This window comes from Camelus ferus, chromosome 17 (genome assembly GCF_009834535.1).
Source record: "Camelus ferus isolate YT-003-E chromosome 17, BCGSAC_Cfer_1.0, whole genome shotgun sequence".
Taxonomy (NCBI): domain Eukaryota; kingdom Metazoa; phylum Chordata; class Mammalia; order Artiodactyla; family Camelidae; genus Camelus; species Camelus ferus.
The window spans coordinates 23484603-23505010 of record NC_045712.1 but is presented as its reverse complement, the minus strand read 5'-3'; the positions used below and the strand labels follow the sequence as shown (position 1 = coordinate 23505010).

The 20408-nt window shown below is 38.5% G+C and overlaps 1 protein-coding gene across 27 annotated transcripts in view; it reads right to left on the bottom strand.

Moving 5' to 3' along the window:
* Positions 1-387: 387 nt before the first annotated feature.
* The window catches only part of PBRM1 (polybromo 1), a 100750-nt gene continuing 80729 nt past the window's right edge, over positions 388-20408 (bottom strand). For 11 of the 27 annotated variants that reach the window (XM_032458297.1, XM_032458294.1, XM_032458295.1 and 8 more), the window contains 8 exons: positions 16723-16906; positions 15946-16156; positions 15123-15324; positions 11587-11751; positions 8071-8226; positions 5013-5083; positions 4685-4901; positions 388-3226 (listed from right to left, as the gene is read on the bottom strand). In XM_032458297.1, coding sequence (XP_032314188.1) covers positions 3054-3226; positions 4685-4901; positions 5013-5083; positions 8071-8226; positions 11587-11751; positions 15123-15324; positions 15946-16156; positions 16723-16906 — 1379 coding nt within the window. In that variant the 3' untranslated portion in view covers positions 388-3053. The remainder of the gene's footprint in view (positions 3227-4684; positions 4902-5012; positions 5084-8070; positions 8227-11586; positions 11752-15122; positions 15325-15945; positions 16157-16722; positions 16907-20408) is intronic. The other 16 variants (XM_032458306.1, XM_032458307.1, XM_032458308.1 and 13 more) reach the window with 3 other exon arrangements.

The following is a 20408-nucleotide window of genomic DNA, read 5'->3' as shown; positions in this document are numbered from 1 at the left end:
GTGGTCATGTTTTAGGAGCTTATAAGCATGATAAAACATAATCTGGGCCACCTGTCTCTTTTGGCTACAGACAGCTGACTATCTGAAATGGGTTACACTGCTTTATGATATAGGACATGCTTTCCTTTCCTTCCACTATCATTAGCAACTTTCTGCAATTTTAACTTCAGCCTGCAGTGTGACTACATTCAGCTTCTGTGTTAATGCAGCCTGAGCCTGAACCAACATCTGGATGCTGACTTTTGCCTCTGCCCGAGCAGCTCTCTTCCCTTAAATTGGCAGCTATATCTCTATCAGCCTATAATTAAGGTTTGCAGGAATTAAACCTGCTTGAAACTAATATCTGACACAAGGTTTAACAGAACAACCAAACCTGGTTAATCCAAATCACTTTGCAAACTCCATTTTTATTTGGATTAAAAAGCTTTAGATGAACAAACATGATACATACATAATATAAGACTAGTTATCACTTAAACCTCTTTTGATACAGAAATTAGAATAAACCAAGTTTTAATCAGGTCTGAAAATGTTCAAGTTCAAAAGTCAACAACACCAATTTGGAGATTTTACACAAAGAAGCGTTCCCTCTCAATTCTTCCTCATAGGAAGAGAAGGGTGGGTTCAAAAACAAAGCAGTTCAGAGCCTTTTAAATCAGTCGACTGACATACTATTTTAAACCTATAGGTTTTTTTCCCCCACATAAACAAAATTCTTTCCCACATGAACTTACATTTTGAAAACATCTAGGCCATTATACTTTCTAAGCCGTATCACCACAGTTCCTAAAACTCATGAAAGAAAAGAACTATAGTTCACTTGTACTTTCTTAAGTCAGGATTTTTTTTTTCCTTTTTCTTTTTTTGGTTCTTTTTTTGGAAGATGGCTGGACCTCAAATCTTATATACTAAATATTAACTGATATTCTCCAAGTTAATATACAGAAAGACATGATTCTAAAATAAATACATAGTTTTTTTTTTTTTTTTTAACTTAATTAGGGCCTGCCTAGCTGGCCCCCTGGCCTGGCTATGCACTGCCTTAGGGAAGCCCCTGGCTGGATCTGGTACCTGCAGCGCCTCTATAGACACTGGGAAGGAGCCTGGAGGAGGAGTGCTCTGGCTTCTAATGCCCCACACAGCCCACAGTGAAGAGTTTTTAGAGGCTTCCCAAAGAAGTCTCATCCAGACCTTAAAAAGGGAAATAAAATGGGCGCATGAAATAAATAAATAACTTAACCAATATTAAATTTCAGGTTCTTTGGTGTAATTCAAGGATGTCTAGAAATAATCTGACTGTATTCTACAGTCCATGATGATTCAATGGCCCAAAAAACCAGGAACTGAAGATTTCTTTATCTGATTCAGTTTAACAATAAGGTACTGACATACCACCGTAATACACTAAAAAAAAATTCAGATTTAAAATACTTCATGCAAATTGGGATTCAGTGGTTGACTATAGGCAATTAAGTTACAAGGGCCTCCTGTATTTCAAGCATCTAGATACAAGAGACTTTTTTTCATTTTACACTCTTTTGTCACCATGATTTAGCAAGAATGGTAATTAAATATCCAGGTATTGATTCATACCAGATTAAAAGAAAAAAGTATCCTCTGAGAGTCACTCTCTCAACCTACAACAGTGGAAACTCCACCACGATGGCAACTACCTTGTTACAATAAAGCAGGTTTCAAAAATGCTGAGTGAAATATTCTTCCATGTTTGATGCTTTCTACCTGTCTGAGTGTAACATACTGCTCCAAATGTTTCTTCTACGGTCATATAAGAGAGACAGGGTCATCAAACTCAGGTGTTTGGGATCTGTAACGGTCTTTTTAGTGAGCATTTTCTTAAGTTATGATTCCTTTCTCCTGAAATTCAAAAGCACAAGCTAAATTTAATAATTACTTTAGAAAGTCTTAAATTTCTGGTTGAGAATTACAACCCTGAAACTTAGAAGAAAAAAAAAGCCACATCTGATGAGGAAATAAAGAATACTAAATCATACTTGCGTCTGCAGGCAATCTATCCTTTTACAAGTATGCTTCTGACACAGCTCATAGACAGTTAACGCACTCCCTTCCCTATGTTAGGTTAGGTGTTACTTTTAGAAATAAACCACCTCCATGCACACCTCAATGCTTTCTTCAAGATGAACTTCAATGTTTTTCAATGTAAGAGATTTAAAGGTTTAAATCATCTAACATGTATAGGCATAAATTGTGAATTCATTATAAATAGATCAAAAGTACCCTTAAACTTACCTGCTAAGACTAAATATAATTCAGGGTTGTGCATATGTTCTGCAAAAGTAACTGACACCACAGGTGTCTGACTCAGCACAAGAAAAAGTGCTTTCCCTCCAGGTGTCCAGGAGATGCACTAGCTGCAGAAGGATGCACAGCACTGACTTCAGACTTCTGAGTTAACAGAGCAAATGTACCATGTCTGTCAAACATCTATAACCTAACTAACAACCTTTCACTTCTCCTGTAAGGAACAGTTTTTGCAAAACTGGCTTAAGATATTTAGGCACATGAAACAGACACAAGTACACTCCCCTCTCTAAGAAGTAAACTAAGACCAACTTCACATTTGTCAAACTAATCTGTAAACTCTTGCATGTGTGTGATTTTTTTTCATTTTGTTTGTTCTTTTATTAAAAAAAGAAAAGAAAAGAAAAGAAAAGAAAAAAACAAAAAACAAAAACCCCAAGCCAAGACAAAACCTCTGATGGTTTCAGTTCTATGGCAACAAGTAAAAAGATAAAACTCCAAGTCTACATATAGAACCAATTAGGAAACTAGTTTTAAACGAAGGAAACATATGCAAAAAAATCTTTGTGTATTTGATAAAGTCAACTTAATGTAACAAAAACAAATTGAAATAGCTTATTAAAAGTGTCCTTATATAAAAATGGCCTTGTGATGTACAGTAAAATGCAATAAAAATTATCATCCTTTGTTCCTCCCCCCACCCCCAGTAACTAAAATGGCTACTGTTCCACAAAACTCTTTATGCTTCTATAAAAGAAATGTAATTGATGTGATTAAAGGTTTTCTAGATTGTATGCTTGGCGAATGTTGAGGGTGTCTCGGAGCATCAGATCCCGAAGTCGCCAGAGGGCATCTGCCATGGTGGTATGGGCCCCTTTACTTTTCAGCCAGTGAGAGGGTAGGCGGCTCTCCTGTTCTTTTGACAAATGGACATCACGTCTTCGAGCTGAAAATTAAAAAATGCAGACAGAGAAATATAAATAGGAATTTTAAGGTAACAAATTTTCCCTTAGTCCTAAGGTCTGTTAGATTTATTAAAACATTAAAAATATTTATTATTTATTAAATATAATGAATTTTAACTCTGCAGAGTACTTCCAAGCAAATTTCTTATATTGTTTTATTAGGCATCTTGTTTTCAGAAAACTATTTCACTTAGGTATGAGACTACCTAGCCAAGATGTCTCGTTTTATGCTTTCCAGATTATCTAATTTGTAACAAGGACTTCACAAAAGAGCTGCACAATGTAACATGATCACTAGAATGGGAACATGAGAGTTGCACAAACACTTAAAAGATCTGATTACTATTTTGTTGTAGACCCTCCTGATACTACATAATTACTTCAATATTAATAAAAATTCCTAAAAAGGTAAAGGTGAAGAAAGGGAAAACATACCTACTACTCCTAAAAGAAATCAAATTATCAAATTTGGCTTAGAAATGAAGAATAAGTAGAAACTTTCAAATTTATTTCCAGAAACTAGGCAAATTATTTTAGTATGTACTGAAAATATATGTTAAGCCTGCTGAATTAAATGAATAACTTGATAGGTTAATAGAAACATGTTTTCCAATATTTTTTTCTTTTTTAAAAATTTAGGTGATATAATCTTTAATTTACCCGAATGCATCTCTGCTATGCCTGAAAAATAATTGACAAAATTCAGAATATACTTAAGCATTGATGTTTATGACAAAACTAAGCTCTGAAACTCAGCAAAAAAACCCATTTTCAGTATGCGATGTCAATATACAAAGAAGATCCAAACACTTCAACTAAATACACAACTTACTTTATTTTTTTTTATTTTTTATTTTTTTCACAACTTACTTTATTTATACAGGCATTCCTCAGGTTTGGTTCCAGATCACCACAATAAAGTGAGTCACATGAAGTTTTTGGTTTTTCCCAAGTGCATGTAAAAGTTGTTTATGCTATACTTTAGTAAATGTGCAATAGCATTATATTTAAAAAAACAACATACACACCTTAATTTTAAAAGACTATATTGTTAAAAAATATTAACCATCACCTGAGCCTTCAGCAAGTCACAATCTTTTTGTAATAGTAATATTGAAGACTGCTGATCACAGATCACAACAAATATAATAATAATGAAAAAGTTTGAAATACTATGAAAATTACCAAAATATGACAGAGACAAGACATGAGTCGAATGCTGTTGGAAAAATGGTGCTGACAGACTTGCTCGAAGCAGTGTTGCCACAAACCTTCAATTTGTAAAAAACACAGTATCGGAGAAGTGCAATAAAGCAAAGTGCAATAAAATGAGGTATGCCTGTATAAGAAAAATGGATATTCATCCTATGATATAATATGCCGATAGCAGTGGGAAGCCTTTGATAAAGCAAAGGCTTCTTGAGAAGGACTCTCCTTACCTGCCAGGGTCTGGTCCCACTTGCTAATACTGTTGGATTCAGCACTGAGTCCTTCAATATATTTTAGGTAGGCCTCTGAGTGGAGAAGCCGTTGAGTCTTCGGTGGGGGAGCCACAAACATGGGCGTTGTAGGCTGCTGTATGACAGGGGGGCCAGTTGGATGTGGGCCAGGATATGGAGGTGGTGCCTGCTGCCCTGGAGGCCCCAAAACTCCTACCTGAAAGAGCACAGACCACATGGTGAGGGAAAAACATACTTGGCACATGCTCTGAGAAAGAGAATAACTTGAATTCTGTCGAGTCCTAGAAAATCCAACTTGGAGGCTCACCTGCTGTCCATATGGACTTCCACCTGGTGCTGGAGTCCCTACCATAGGGGCCACTCCTTGGTTCATCACACCTATGATTCAGAATTATAGGCACAATTAGAGGCTCTGGGTTGAGAAGACAGAAAAACTACTGTCTGATAAGAAAAGCTATTTATAATGCAAACCTATGATCCCTACCCTTGAGTCTTTGTGGATGGGAACCCTAAACACCCAAGATGCAGCACTTATATAGAAAATTCATAGTCTTTCCTTTTTTAGATATTTTAAGGACAAAGCTAGTACAATTTGTCAGATGTACACTAATTATTCATGGCTTAGAAATTATCTGAACACTGCATAAAATTCTAGTATTTCCTTAGGTAACCTAGAGTCAGAACACACCTCTATTTTCAAGGAATTTTCTTTTGACAACACATTTTCCTGCAACTGAAACCCATGTTTAATTTCAGCAGTAATGGCATGGCACCAGGCTCAGCTATATGTAGTGTGTTAGGACAATGGGGACACGAGGGTAGGGGCTGCACAAGTGCACAGTTAGATGACCTTTGTGGAGGCTGTCCCCTCCCAGGCCAGCAGCACAGCACCTCTGGTTCTAACTGGGGTTGCTAATGTTCACAGAGGACACTGCCATCTGATAGCGCAGCACTCTGAAAAGGGGTCATCTGGAAGCAGAGCAGCTTTAGTGCTATCACTTCAAATGCAAAATGACAAAGGGAAGAGAAAGATTTCATGGTCCTACTATATTTGTACTATGTATAAACTTTCCTTGGTGACTCCTCAGAAGCAATTTCTGTCTCACAGGTACCAGATGATAATAATGGGATGTCCTAAATTTAGTGTCTGGGGCTATTTTAATCTCAGGACTGTCCAGTTCCTATTCTCATAAAACAGAGAAATAGGCAAGAGGTTCAATTCGTTAAAAACTAACTACAGCCGAAACCCTGGTGAACTGGTTAAACCTTAAATAAGTCCAGCTGGCTGCACAGAAGGATCAAGAGGAGCTAATTTTACATCCCATAGTTTCTCTGGATTCAAAATGTTGGTATTTTGACCAGGCAGAACCAGCCCACTATTTTAAGGTTCAGAACTGCTAAATATCACTTCTGAGAAGTATTAGACATTTGTTAGAGAGAAAATAAGTGAAAACAAGCTTTCTGTTGACAAAGCAGGGATTTTTATATTCCAAGGGCCCAGAAAGGTACTGGGTCACAATAGTAGGATCCTAATGATTATTTGTGAATGAGTGAAGAGGTTGTGGTGCGTAAGCAACTGCTCCAGCAACGTATCATTAACCCCTGCCCACTCCAGGATACTCACCCACCTCAGTGGGCCTCACTGAACTGCCTGTGTCAACCTTTGCAGGGCAGCACCAATAAATCAGCAACCAAGCAACCAACCCGCTATGCTTCCTCTTTCTACAAATGCCATGCCAGGGAGCAGCCAGTGAGAATGTGGGCAGAGTCACCAGAGGAGCTCACTGAATCCTCCTCTCCTTAAAGCCTGATCAGACTTGTGCATGTGCAGACACTAAGAAGAGTTCTTCCCTGTCTCCCTATCATCAGGTGTGTTGTGCTTCCCTCAAATGCAATTTAGAATCTGAAGAAAGGGGAAAGGGATATAGCTGCTCCCTAATGGCCACCAAAAGACCTGCTATCTAGAGGGTACTAGCCTTAGGTGTGGCTCCTGCTGAATACCACACGCACCTAGAAGGCAACTCCAACCTAGTCTGACTGCTCAGTCAGATACTCTATTCCAAGGGGAGAGGGCACAGAATTAAGGCCAACTCTACTTGCCACAGGGGCACACCAATTTTATGATTGACATCTGCTGCAACAGCAACTCACACACAGGTCACCATTTCTGTAACGAAGCGCCCACTCCCACAAACATTCCCTCCCACAGGTTATGTCTGGATCAAACACTTCGCTGGAGTTGTGGCCATTCTCTAAGCAGTATTCACATCACAAAGAGTGTCACTGGAGGCTCTAGGCCAAGTCACCAGGTTCCCTCATCCTACACACTGCTAGTTACACCCTCTGAAGTATTGTTTGGGACTCTTTAAAATCCTAGGATTAGTAGGTGTAGTACTGTTGTAAGCGAATCTAACATTTCTACATTTTATCATCTGGGCCGGATCTTAAGCTAATATTTTGGATAATGGGCCATGCTATTTCAAGTCACATTCCTTCCAACTAGATTATGGCTAAGGGTCAGTTCTTTTGCATATGATAGCAATTAATATAGGAATTGGTGCTTTTCCTTTCATAATAATCTTTCAGCTTGCTAATTAATTATAAAATCAAACTGTAGCTATTTCTGGACTCCATTTATGTTTCTATATGCAGTAACTTCTGAGCTTCTGTTGACAAACCAGTGTCTACAGTTAGTAGGGTGGGCTATGCTGTTCTTTAAAATGTTATGTCATGCTTCTTTGGGGACTCAGATACAAAAAACTAGTTCAGTGCGAATTTGTTCTCTCCCACTTTTTTTGTTCCTAGAAGGAATGACTGAAGGATTTCTAAAGAGTTTGACATTAGCAACGCTGCATTCCCCTTAGAAGGGCTGTCTGAAAAGCAAGAGATGGAGCAGGGACTCTACAAAAGTACTTGTGAGATAAGAATTGAAGCAGAGGAAGGAAGAAATGCACTCAGGAGCAAAAACTGTTGTTTATATGTGACTCATTCTCAACTAGCAATTTGGGAAACCTCATTCACTGATGAAGAGAGCACAGCATGACCTTCCAGGCTGTTTGGCTTTCTGAACATTTGTCAAATTGTTTGCGTGATTTTAGAGTACGCCTCCTGCCCCTTGGTCTGCTAAGTCTGGTTTCTGCCATGTGTCCTGTATTGTTGCTGCTAGGCAGCCAGGTGCCCAAGGGCACAGATGCTAAGCCACCTGCTCAACGCACAGGACAGGCCCTGCTGTGACATCCCTGAGATTCTCAGTGAGGAAAAGCCTGCCCACATGGGCAGCAGGTACCTCCTGGAACAACTGGCTGAAGGAGGAAAAAGAGAATATGAAGATGAGATTAATGAGTGAATGAGGATGAAGTTCTTACCCGGTGGTGGAATGCCTGGGAGGCCAGGCACACCTGGCGGAAGATGGTGGGGTGGAGGCCCCCCAGGGTGAAGTGGCTGCATGCTGCCCATGCTAACAAGGCCATCAACTGGGCCCTGCAAAGGTGGAAGGCCTGGCGGATAGCCACCCATCATGCCTTGAAGGACACAACAAATTTCAGACATGCATCATTAACATGCAACATGACCTAAGTAATAACAAACCCCCCACATGCACTACTTAATGAATAAAGCGCCCTTAGTATTGCATGATATAATGGCAATTAGTGCAATTATTTTGTTGCAATAATGAACAAAATAGAAAGTTACAAATATGAAATACAACATTTCTGGATATATTAGTACTTAGTATATTATTATTTGTAGTTATTTTCCCTGGGATAAATATGCTGCATGTTTTCAGTTAAATAATAATAAAGAGTTCTAGTAACAGCCTTCCCAAGGTCAATATTATTGCAAGCTGTTCAAACAGGGTGACCAGTTCTGCCGACTGCAATTCTATTGAACAGTATAAACCATCATTCCACTCTGCCCACACTCATATGCCTATCATGGGTACACATGAGGGGAAACTGGAATGGAGGGAAATGAGGCGGACAGCCCTGATCACAAAGCATGGTTCTCCAGCATGCGGGAGGTGGGCAAAAATTTTTCAAGTCTTCTATATCCACTCCTCCTCCCTTCCAGACCTCCACTGCAGGTAAGAATGGATCATGCTCGGGCTTGAGCTGGGGAACAGTGAAGAGCCATCACAATGAATGATTTTTCATCTTTAGATCTCAAAACATGATAAAATAAAGATAAAGCCTAAACCTTCCCAAGCCAACCTAAGCCCAGGTCACTCAGCAGCCTGCATGTAGACCTTAGGAGGAACGGCTGGAGAATCAGGCTCTGCTGACATGAGAAAATGCCAACTGTCATCATTGTCTCCAAGCTCACAAATGTCCTCACATAAACCTTCAGTTAACAGGGAACATTTTAAATGAGGTACAGAATTTCTGTGAACAGAGGTTTTTAATACCTTTATTTTCAAAGTGCATTTCACAACACAAAATATTTTCTGCTGGCTAGGGAAGAGTTTCAAGAAACAAGTATTTTTGGCAAAAAGAGTTAAAGGACGAAAATAATTTCAAAATGTCAAAGACTCACCTATCAAAACAACTTTAAAGCCACATGACATTTCTTAGGAAAAACAACTTGATTTTTCTGGGACTTGGAATGATCACAATGAAAAAAACACAAGACTCCCCCTAAAATGCAATCACCTTTGATCACAGCTTGTTGCACAAATGCAGGGTTGAGGGATTGGTGCCAAACCTCATTTTTATATAATATTCTTTGCAGAGGGACTCTGGGAAACAGTGGAAAACTCCAGATTCTAAGAATTTTACTCTGACTTTCCCTGAATAATTAGTTGAAAGGTATTTATTTATAAAAGTTTAGTCTTTTGAAGCTATAAAATTACTCAAAATTCTGAGATTGATTCAGCTCGCTTCATCATTTCTAAGCTGACTAAAAAAACTTACAATTACACAGACCAATAAAACAAAATTTAAATAATACCTCTATATGTAAAAAAAGATTATGAGGTTCATTTTTTAAAAATAAGAGCTGAGAGCAAAAACTGCTTTTGAACAGACACCATCATCTTAAACATGAGATCCAATACTACCAAACTGCTCTTTAACCACACCACTAGATAGAGCTTTTAGGGATAAGTAGGTGGGACTTAAGAATGTTAGGAGGCTTTGCTTTCAATTACAAAAGCCCATCTGAACGCAGCCTTCATGGGCTGTGCTTGAAGAAATTATTAAGAACCGAAAGACATGACAGTTGTCTTCATTAAACTGTACTTTGGCATTTATTATCCCAGTCACATGTGTTCAAATGAGCTTCAATGCTTGTAAGCAAAGCTGGGCTCAGACAGCAACAAGGCTAAGACTTAGGCCCTATGCAACCTGTAAACCCATGAAAAATCACCCTCTTAGCTGTGAAGTTCCTATTGTGGAACAGACTGGTTACTGTAGAGAATGCTTGCCCTTCACTCCTAGGGCCCAGAAGTCTGGGCAGCACGTGCTTAATAATGGAGCCAAAGGCTTTCTTGAAGGGGGCCCACCCTCCTCACCCATCAGAGCTCTATGACGTTATTCCCCAACAGGGAGCTAAAATGCTGCAGCTGCTGTTTTTTTTTTTAATGTTTTTAGCTGTTTGAATTTGTTTTATGAATGTGTCCCTGGGCTTTTTAGTCAAGGGCACAGTGCTACAATACCACATATCAAATAGAACAAAACAGAATGTCAATGAGGGAATTCTAACTTTCAAAGTCCCCATGTTTAAGGCCTGATTTCTAAAAACCTCTGGAACCCCATTAACCAAAATGGGCCATGGAATAGAGCAGGCGATTATGAGATTTGTTAGATCAACATCAGTTATACTGAAAGTACTGAAAAGCCATGATTCAGATGTGCTCTGGCGAGTGCAACTGCTGAATTCAGCGACAGTGCATTTGAGAACTTGCCATCACAAAAGGTAGGAGCGACAATGGAAAAGTTATCCTATGCTACTCTGCCTTAAAAAGCAAATTAAAAAAAGCAAAACCAAAAACAGCATCCTAATGAGCCTGCCTTGAACAACATTATCTTAGACTCCCTGCAAAAAAGAGGTCAGACTGTTTGCTTAAGAAGAAACACAGGTGGCTTGAATGGACCTCACCAGGCTGAGAGAGATCACAAAGGAGGGATCCGAGAAGTGGTCCACCGGCTACTCATTGGAGACACATCAGACAAGGATATTCAATCAAGAATGGCCAAATTTTCTATGGCTACCAGAACCAGAGACAACACACACAAGCAAACCACATTCATCATTTTCTTTTCTTTTTTAAAAAATATGTGACTGGGATACTAACAGAAAATGCAGTTTAATGTAATTAAATAGAAAAGCATTACAGAGTGGGCACAATGAATTGAATAAGGACTTTGTATTCCATTAGGCAGTCATGCACATTGGTGACCAAGAAAGGATTTATAATTCACTGTCAAAAATCCTTTTAAATGGTCAGTCTTTTAAGGATGGCTGCAGCAGAACAAGGCAAACTGAATACTGGAATGAGACGGGAAAATCACCATCACCTAAAGACTAGTTTTGGGTTTTCTCTTGGAGTCCCTCTGGAACAGAATTCAGGATCTATTTTTATTTCCTGCTATAGCGCTCTCTCAAGAGCAGTCTCAGGTGGAGAATATCGCCAGACCATGCCCACAGCCAGGGAAGAGCTGTTCCCTACCAATTTCCAGGGTTGGGCCCAGGGCCCGTTTCTGGGGCAGAGGGGAGGCATTGCCCATATGGGAAAGGCGATATTAAGGACAACATGGATGACTTCAAATTTTGAATCTGTCATGAGAAAAGTCTAGAGTCTGTGGCCTACTCCTTGTTGGAGAAAAAAAAAAATGAAGGAATTTCTTAAAGTGGAAAAAAATGGTCTTAGCTCCTGTTTTTACCTGCAACAGGTGTCAACTGCTGATTGAGCATCCCCATTGGTGTTGGTGGTGGCACCACCCCCATGAGAGCCCCCACAGGGGTGCCTGCTCGGGGAGAAGCACTCGGCTGCTGTTGCTGTGCTGCTCGCTCTCTCTCCTGCTGCTCAGCAACTTTAGCTGCCCGCTCTGTAAAGGCATTTCAGATTTTCAATTCTGTTTTTAACCCAGGAATTCAAAATACCATCCATTGCATTCAACAGGACTAGTTAAAACACAGGCAACAGTTCTGTCTCAATGGAAGGAACAGTAGATGACTAGTCTCAACACAGGAGGAGTCGGGCCGATTTCACTTGGTAACCTAGAGTCCAGCTTTCCTATCCCATCTTGAGAACTGGTCTGCAAAGATTTCAAGAATGTTAAGACTGCAACACACATTCAGAAAGCACAGGTTTTATTTAAACACGTCACCAGAGTAACCAACGCGGTTAATCTCACAAGGCACCCTGAAGATGAGAAGCGCTACCATTATTCTAGTATTAATAGCATTATAAATTATTTATAATTTCAACATGAAGCAATTCCATGGCCCATTATAATTTTTGGCACAATTGTTACTTACTATATTTTCCTGATTCCTTGCACCCAATTTTACTAAGATTTGAGGACTCTTGTCATTAGTGTCATGGGGTTTAGCAGCTGAAGAAAATTAACTCTGTAAGGGAAAAATAGCTTACTGCCTCCTCAAGGTTTTAGGGAAAATAAACGCTAATTTGTATATTCTAATGAAGCATAGAGGTCATGTTTAATAAACCCCAAGGGAAAAAAATGCATAATACTCCAGGCTACAGTCATCAGAAGCAGGGAATTTTATATATATATATAATATATATATATATATGTGTGTGTGTATATATATATATATATATATACACACACACACACATATGAAGCAATGGACAATGTATTGAAAGAACCAGGTTTCCTGAAGCTGAGCAGTTCAATACTGACCATAAATCATCCTAAATCAGCAAAAGTTCCAGAATTCATACTTATTTCAACCAAAATGCAAGCGGAGCATTTGTTTGTGCCAGTTATGGGCTGTGGAACATCCCTGCTACACCCCTCACTCTTTTGAGCTACTCTGTCTGCATCTCCATAGCCAGTAACCAGTAGCCAGTAATTACTAGAGAACTCTAGAAATGTGCATTCCCAAAGCTCCCACCATACAGGGTTTATTTTGCTTCACCGTTCATAAATAGGAAATCCTCTCCACTCCTCAGATGGGCAAACAGGGGCTGGGAGACAGGTAGTGACTTGTCCAATATACAGAGAGAACCAGCAACCTGTGGCCCTGATTCCTGGCACCACATTCCAACTGCCACGCATTAACCCTCCAACAGGGAATTCAAAAGGCTACCACTGGCTGATCTGAGGAGGGGGAAAAATAGTTCGAGGTCACATGGCTTTAAAGAGACTCAAGAAGCAACAGCTCCAGTCCTCCTTTGTATAAGAAAGCGAAAGTCAAGCAAGTCAAAGCTTCCTTGGCTGTGAAAGAGCTGCCTGCAAAGACTCATCATCACTCACTAACACTGTCCCAGGTTACAGATCCTCCGTACAATGAGCGTGAGGGATGAAGGCCATTTGAACAACCCATTTCCTTGAACTATCAGTAAAAAAACACTGATGACCTAGACCCCTACATTGGTTCTAGTATTTTCATTACACAAATGACACAATAAAATGGGAGAGCAAAAAAAAAAAAACAAAGTTGAAAAAAAATTCAGCCTTGTGAATCGAATATTGAACTGGCTACCTGTTCCTTCCAGGAGGAGCCCAACTGGGCTGTTTTAGGAAAGAGAATTATTAAATGAAGCCAGCCAAACTACAAACTTTGCGTTTTGAATTCAATGGGTCAAAACACCAAAAGTTCAGGTTTTCTATCATAGGCAGACACTGCTGAGTCATATAACTCCTTTCACTAGGTTCTCACTGAATTTCAGACTCCCCTCTGAATTTGAGAGAACTTCCCAGAAGCCATTATTTCTCCTTCTCTTTTCTGCTCTAGCATTTTTACTTTTATGTTTTCTCCAGACAATTTCTTACTCTTGTTTGCTCTACTCTAAATAACCAGCTATGCAGTACTGGCTCTGCTGGTCCTGGACAAGGCTTTCCAGCTATGTGGGGTGAGATTCATTTCTAACATTTCTCCAGCTTAATGATATATCTGGTCTTAACTTCCACTAAGGTTAGAAATATCAAAGCTCTCCAAAGTTCTAGGTTCTTACAGAACTGACAAGGGTTTCTCAAAGAATGTTCTGTGAAATATTCATTCTTCAAGATATTAGCAGGTATTATATGAATACCTGATCAAGTTTCAGGAAAAGCCAGCTGAGAAAAATAGGTTCTGTACTACAAGGTTAAAGATATTAAAGGCAATATGCAATGTAAGTTTCCAAGAGAGAGAGTGTATGGAGTGCTTCTCAAACTGGTTTTTCCACAGATATTTTCTGGCTGAGCATCTTGTAGGATTAGGGTTCTGCAGAAGATCCTTGGGGAAGCCTGGCAGATAATTTTCAACTAACTGTAATAAGTGAAAGGAATAATTTTTTTTTAAAAGAGTTTCTTTGGAAACTCCATAAACTTTAATGAAGGAGGCAGCCTTAACAATTAATTTCTTTATGTTGGCTGGAAAATAATGGATTTGAACCCAGCCAAGAAGAATAATGATGATCGATGTGGTCAATCGTTGAGAGAGGCTTTAAACTGGCAAAATAAAATATACAACTCCAAATGGAAAAAGTAGTACAGCTGTAAGGGCAACAGTCCTGCCTAATCTAATGTTTACTATTCATTTCTTTGTTAAAGTCATACCTGACATGCTAAAAAACAAAAAACCCCAAAATCTCTGTTAACTAATTGTCCCTAGTGGCTAAGAACCACCAAATCCTTGAATGATAGTTTGTAACCCAAAATAATGTAATCACAGAGAACAGGAAAATGAAGGCAGTTGAGCTTTATCAAAGAGAACCCAAGTACCTTACTTAAAAGTAGCTATGGATGCAGACACGACACAGGCCAGGAATGGCCTAGGAAACCAAGCGCTTCAGCCAAGCCTCAGTCTGGAGTTTATACATATGGCTTATCAAGAGCCGTAATAGAAGATCACTGATTTTGAAAGCCCCCTTTCGGATGAATTTTAACCAAAATTATATTTAACATCCTTGTACAAAATCATTCCCCAGCTCAACACATGTGTAGCTTACAGGACTCGATGAAAGAAGAAAATCATGCAATTTTTAATAGCAAAATATTTGAAAACTTTTGGGGGAAAAAAAAACCACACCAGCATCAGAGGCCAAGTCAGAGGCAGCGCTTGCTCAGTCAGGACAAGGCTGACACTTAAACTGCTGGATGGGAGCCATCTGAGACAGTCCCCAACACAAAGTTCATGTGCAAGTGGTAAGAACAAGAGAGTAAAACCTGTCTATGCACGTGCATTGCTGAAAACGCCCCCTTGCTTAGAAAGCCGAAGACAGTTGTGCCTAGGCTCTATTTACCTTCATATTCTGCTTTCTTGGCTGTCTCAAGGTTTCTCCATTCTGTCCCCACCAGTCGGCTGAGCTCCCCAAAAGAGTAGTCTGGGTGCTGGGCCTTAATCACAGCTCTCATCTCACTGCTGAACAGGATGTAGCCACTCATGTTGATTTTCCTTTTGGAGCCTTCCTTCTTTGCACTGCCTTTGGCAGACTTTGGGGTAGACTGTAAGACAGAAAGCTCTTATAGTGCATCAGAACACTGCATTTGGTTAACTGCTCAAAGTTTCTGGAACCCAGGAACATGTGATTTAACAGCTACTGTTTTATAGACATGTTCAGTTTATAGCTGGCCATTTTCCTGTTCAAAACACAGCTCTTCCTTGCCTCTTACCATATAAGAAATAAATGAAAGTTTCACTAAATTCCATGACTGCAATCTGTAATGGTGACCTCACAATTAAGTCTTGAGAAAATTCTGAATGAGAAAAAAATACCAGGAGCACCTCAACCAGAAGATGAGGTCTTAAAGGAGAGACTAAAAAGATATGAGTAATAAAAGCTAGAGTAACAGGAGATGCAGTTCTTCATTGTTTTTAATACAAGGCAAGGTGAGCTTTCTAATTAAACTTGCCATTAAAAACAGGTACCTATGAAATTTAAATAAGGTATTAAATTTTAAATTATTAATAGCACCGAGAAAGGAAAAAAAATCTGTTCCTTCCTGTAGAATTCTAGGTTGATGGTCACATAATGTAGGAGCTAGATATCTCTTTACTTCTTAATTTGAATCTGCTGCAAACCAAAGCTGGGAATGAGATAAGTAACCGGAACTTGTCACCTTCACCTGTGGGGGTGTGTAGGGCATGAGGTCCAGCTCACTGGCTAGGGGAGTCTGGAGCTGAGGTAGAGAAGGAGGCTCAATGACCTCACTATCCTCTTCTCCCATCTCCTCGATATCATCATCTCCACCTTCTAACTCAGCAAATTTAGCTTCTAGCAACTGGATCTTCTTTTCCAACAAAGGTGAGGGCTCCTTCTGAGGAACAATCGGTTTTCTAAAAGAAGTGACATAAAATAAAATGAAATCAGCTAACATTATTGCAGAATCGATCAGAATGCAATGCTCTGCCTTAATATCTAGAAACAACTTCCTGCAATCTGCAATATCCACTAAAGAATCAAAACGTGCACTTACAAAGTCACACCTACTTACAAATGCTTGTTTTTAAAGGATTCTGCTCAATACCCACAAAGGCACTGGATCCAAAATTGGGATCTAGTTGCCTATACATAGTAAAAAGAATTTTCATAGTTTGAGGAACTGCGCAATCTCTTAATAGACAGGCTGTGTCCCAGAACCAAGGATTTCTGCCTCCACGTTATAATTACCGAAGTCTACACCAAAAGGACTATTACAGCAGTTACCACGTCTCAGCAGATGATGATTTTCCTTTAATCTCTAAATGAATTAATATTTTCTATTTGAAATGTATACTGCTTTAGTTTAAGACCTAATTAAAAAAAAACAAACCAAAAAACCTACCCTGGACTATGCTGTTTTGATATCAATTTTACTGTTAGGAACTGAAGTGCTCTTTCTGCCTTAATTTTTCAAGTTTACCTGAAGTAATAAATTTCATCATCTACCACTTTAGCAGAGAGTGAAAACCTCTTCAGTCCCTTGAACTTCTTCATCTGCTTGTCACTCTCATTGTAGCGGCTTTCACAAAGCAGAATGTCATTTTCTGGTATTTCAGTTGGCCTGCAGGAGAGGAAGTCCTTGAATGACAATACAGCACACTTTCCTGAAAGAGAAAATTGGAGAGAAATTAAAGGAGTAAACTCTGGTCATAGCTAACAATTATTTTAAAGTCATATTATTTTTGAATTAATATATTCACATGATTCAAAAGTTAGAAGATTTAAAGGCTATACACAGGCATAACAATATATAGATCAATGGAGTAAAATTAAAAATCTAGAAATAAACCCATACAATTGGGTTTTATGTTAATTTTCAACAAGGGTGTCAAGACAATTCAATGGGGAAAGAACAGTCTCTAACAGCTATTGCTGGGACAAGTGGATTTCCACATGTAAAAATGGAGTTAGAAGCTTACCATCTACCATAAACAAAAGTTAATTCAAAATGGATCAAACACCTTAATGTAAGAACTATTAACTACAAAACTCTTAGAAGAAAAACATAGGTGTAAATCTTTGTGACCTTCTATTAAGCAATTGTTCCATAAATGTGACATCAAAATCACAAGCAACCAAAGAAAATAAAGGTAAACTGGACTTCATCAAAATTAAAAACTTTGGAGCTTCAAAGGACACAAAGACAACACATAAGAAGAAAATATTTGCAAATTATATCTCTGGTAAGAATCTAATATTCAGAATATATAAAGAACTCCTACAACTCAATGATAACAATACAAGTAACTCCATTAAAATACAGGCAAAGGATTTAAATAGACATTTCTCCAAAGAACATATACAAATAGCCAATAAGTTAATGAAAAGATGCTCAACATCTTTAGTCATTAGGGAAATGCAAATCAAAACTGAAACGAAATAACACTTTATATTCATGAAGATAGCTGTTATAAAGGGGAAAAAAGCCAAACAAAGCAAGCAAACAAACCCCCCACAAAATAACAAGTGCTAGCAAGGATGTGGAGAGTTTGGAACCCTTGTATATTGCTGGTGGAAATGTAAAAATAGTATAGCTGCTGTGAAAAACAATTTGGCATTTTCTCAAAAAGTTAAACAGAGTTGTGATATGATCTAGCAATTCTACTTCTAGGTATACATCCCAAAGAACTGAAAGCAGGGACTCAAAACAGATGCTCACATACCAATGTTTACAGCAGTATTATTCACAATAGCCAAAAGGTAGAAACCACCCAAATGTGCATCAGCAGGTGAATGAACAAAATGTTATATATACATACAATACTATTCAGCCTTAAAAAGGAATACAATTCTGATACATGCTACACCATGGATGAACCTTGAGAACTTTTAATTTATGCTGAGTAAAATGAACCAGACACATAAGGACAAATTTTGCATCTATTTATATGAGGGGCCTAGAATAGGCAAAATTCAGACACAGAAAGTAGAACAGTGCTTACCAGGGGCTGGAAGAGGCGGAAATGGGTAGTTATTGCTTAATGGGTATAGAGTTTCTATTTGGGATGATGAAAAGTTCTAGAAATAGATAGTAGTGATGGTTGCAAAATACTGTCAATGGACTTACTGGAATTGTCCAGTTGAAAATGGTTAAAAGGTTGCATTTCATGGTATGTTTACCACACACAATTACAAATGGCAGCATATCACATACTGTTTTATACCTAAATTCTGTTGCAAAATAATATATCTTGAGGAGCACTGCTAGTATAAATATATTTATTCAACTAGTTCCCTACTGATGGATATTTAGGTTGTTTCCAAATTTTTGCTCTCCCACTGAAGCAACACAATGTTGATATAGACATGTATCAATTTGTACATGGATGAATACATCTGAGGTATAAATTTCTGTAAGTACAAAAGCTGGGTCAAAGGGTATGTACACTTTAATTTTTATAGGTATTATCAAATTACCTTCCATAGAGGTTATGCTGATTCATAAACCCACCACAAAGTGGGCAAATGTCACTTCCCTATATTCTTCTCAACTAGTAACAAACATACGAATCTTTGACAATTTGACAGGTAATTAAAAAAAAAAAGCAGCATATGGGTAGTTTTAATTTGCATTTCTCTATTGGCTGAGTTTGTACATTATTTTCTTTTAAGACCCACTGGTAACATTTCTCTGCTCTCTCTTAATCTCCGCCCATTTTCCTACTGGATGTTAATCTTTTTTCCTAATTGTTTATAGGAGCTCACATATGAGGGAAATTTGATCTTTGTCTATGATATACATTGCAAATATTTTCTCAGAGTTGTCATTTGTCTTTGCTTCTGCCAGTTTTGGTTATGCAAACATTTTAACCTTTTACACAGTTGAATTTACCAATCTTTTCTTGTACAGGTTCTAGGTTTTATGTCAAAGATTATAAAAATTTCTACCCCGTCACTTCTTTTGGTGTATTTATTACTTCATTTTATGTTCATTTAAACCTGTTATTTATCTGGGAATTTATTTTGAAGTTTATGTAAGGAATGGATACTTTTTCCAAATAGCTACTAGCATCTAAATACTACTTTGAGAAAAATCCATCTTTTCCCGCTTACCTGGGATGCCACTTTTATCATAAATTAAATTATATCTGAGTCTACTGTTAAACTTTCTATTCTGTTCAAATAATGTTTACTTGTAAATCATAAACAACTTAAATTATTATAGTGTTACTGTAACCAAGCAGGGCCTTATGGGGTCTTCCTGGGTCAGATCCCCCCATGTCCTCCGCCTGCCTTTTATCTGTAGAAAATCTTTGCCTCCTAGGCCTTTCTGGAGTTTCAAAGAATAAATTTAATCAGAGAAGGGAGAAAAATACAGAAAGAAGGGAAAACAGTCAAACAAGACAAAATAATAGTTTGGCCATTAAACAAAGTTAAGGACCTTTAGTTTCTCCTCAAGGGCTACAGACAATATTCTGCGCCATTCCCTTTGAGCTGTTTTGCAGAGGTGTAACACCAGGTGGAAAGTTATCTGTATGCTGCCCACAAGCGCATAGACCCCCGACTGGTTGGAACCAGAAGGTTGATGATGTTGACTCCCAACCACCTCACCACCAACCAGTCAGAAGAATGTCCATGAGCTGACTATATACCCCACAACCCTCTTCCTTACCCCGTCTTTTTTTTTTAAAATTGAAACCCTCACCCTGTCTTTAAAAACCTTTCCCTGAAATCCATCAAGGAGTTGGGTCTTTTAAGCACCAGCTGCCTCAACTCCCTGCTTGGTGACCTGCAATAAACATTGCACTTGTTCACCACAACTGGGTGTCAGGAGACTGGCTTTATTGCAGTAGGTGGACTCAAGTTTGGGTCAGTAATGTTATGTTTTAGTATCTGTAAAGATAGACACCCCCCCTCACTATGTTTTACGGAATTTTCCTGGTTTTTGTTTCTTATTTGACATGATTGAAAAAATCAGTTTATTCAGTCTCAAATTCCTCACAAGAAAATTCCTATTGGTATGTCTATTGAGATCACATTAAAGATTAACTTAGGGAGAATGGACATCTTTATGATGCTGAGACTTCTTATTCAAGCACATGATATGCTTTTCAATTTGTTCAAGCATACCTTTTTAAATGCACTAAATGTAGCATAAGAAACTTT